Here is an 877-nt window from a genome sequence, read left to right as displayed (position 1 = left end):
CAAATTCGACTGTTTATTCAGGTAAAAAAAAAAAAAAATAATAATTATAATTTTCTTACCTTTGTGCAAAGCAGACAAAGGACAAGGCCGCCAGAGCAGAAACAATTCCACATAATTTGTCTTCTTGAGGACCCAACATTTCCACAAATCCGTTAATTCAATTTCAGTAATCCAACCGCCCGTGCTCCAAACTGATGTTTAAAAAAGAAAGAAAGAAAAGAAAAAAGAAGAAGTAGAAAAAAAGAATCCAACAGAAGGGGATGGGAGAAAAAAGGCCAAATGAATGACTGAGATCAAAGCACCAATGCACACATTTGTGATGGCCCCGCAGGGGAAAATAACGAAACAGGAAAAGGAGAAAAAAAATAAAAATAAAAAAGGGGGGAAAAAGGAAAAAGAACAAAAAAAATTTAATAGGTCCTAGCTGTTATTCTTCAGCTATGGAAATCCGTGCAGGTCAGAGACCCCCTCGATCAACACCAGAAGATCAGACATCGCTCAGCTTCGACAGGACTTCTGGAAAAAGTGCTGGAAAGTCTTCTTCAACCAAACCATGGAGAAAAAAATAAAAATATGATGATGAAAAAAAAATGGAAAAAAAATGGAAGAGTATCAGTCTTCTTCTACACCTGTCGTCGCAGTTTCCATGTCCAAAGCTGTGGACAAGCCATGGCTCCAGTGATGCTCCTTCAAAGAGGGGTTGCTCCACAGTGTGATATTTTTTATTTATTTCCCCCCTCAGCTATAGAGGTTGGAGGTGGGAAAGAAAAAAAAAAGAAATCTGCATCCCCTACTGCTGATGGTCGAGATGTTCCTCTCAAAGTCACAAGGGAGAAAAGATGCACATTTAAAGAAATGCAGCAGAAAATATCTGATG

The 877-nt window shown here is 38.4% G+C and overlaps 1 protein-coding gene across 1 annotated transcript in view; it reads right to left on the bottom strand.

Moving 5' to 3' along the window:
• The window catches only part of LOC107661713 (gamma-aminobutyric acid receptor subunit beta-4-like), a 48,660-nt gene extending 48,280 nt beyond the window's left edge, over positions 1-380 (bottom strand). The window contains exon 1 of the mRNA XM_016451456.1: positions 60-380. Within this exon, the coding sequence (XP_016306942.1) occupies positions 60-139 (80 nt within the window). The 5' untranslated portion in view covers positions 140-380. The remainder of the gene's footprint in view (positions 1-59) is intronic.
• Positions 381-877: the final 497 nt, after the last annotated feature.

Source organism: Sinocyclocheilus anshuiensis, unplaced genomic scaffold (genome assembly GCF_001515605.1).
Source record: "Sinocyclocheilus anshuiensis isolate Anshui unplaced genomic scaffold, SAMN03320099.WGS_v1.1 scaffold207, whole genome shotgun sequence".
In the NCBI taxonomy this organism is placed as follows: Eukaryota; Metazoa; Chordata; class Actinopteri; order Cypriniformes; family Cyprinidae; genus Sinocyclocheilus; species Sinocyclocheilus anshuiensis.
Note: the sequence above shows the minus strand (reverse complement) of the source record. Positions and strands in the feature narration are given on the sequence as shown.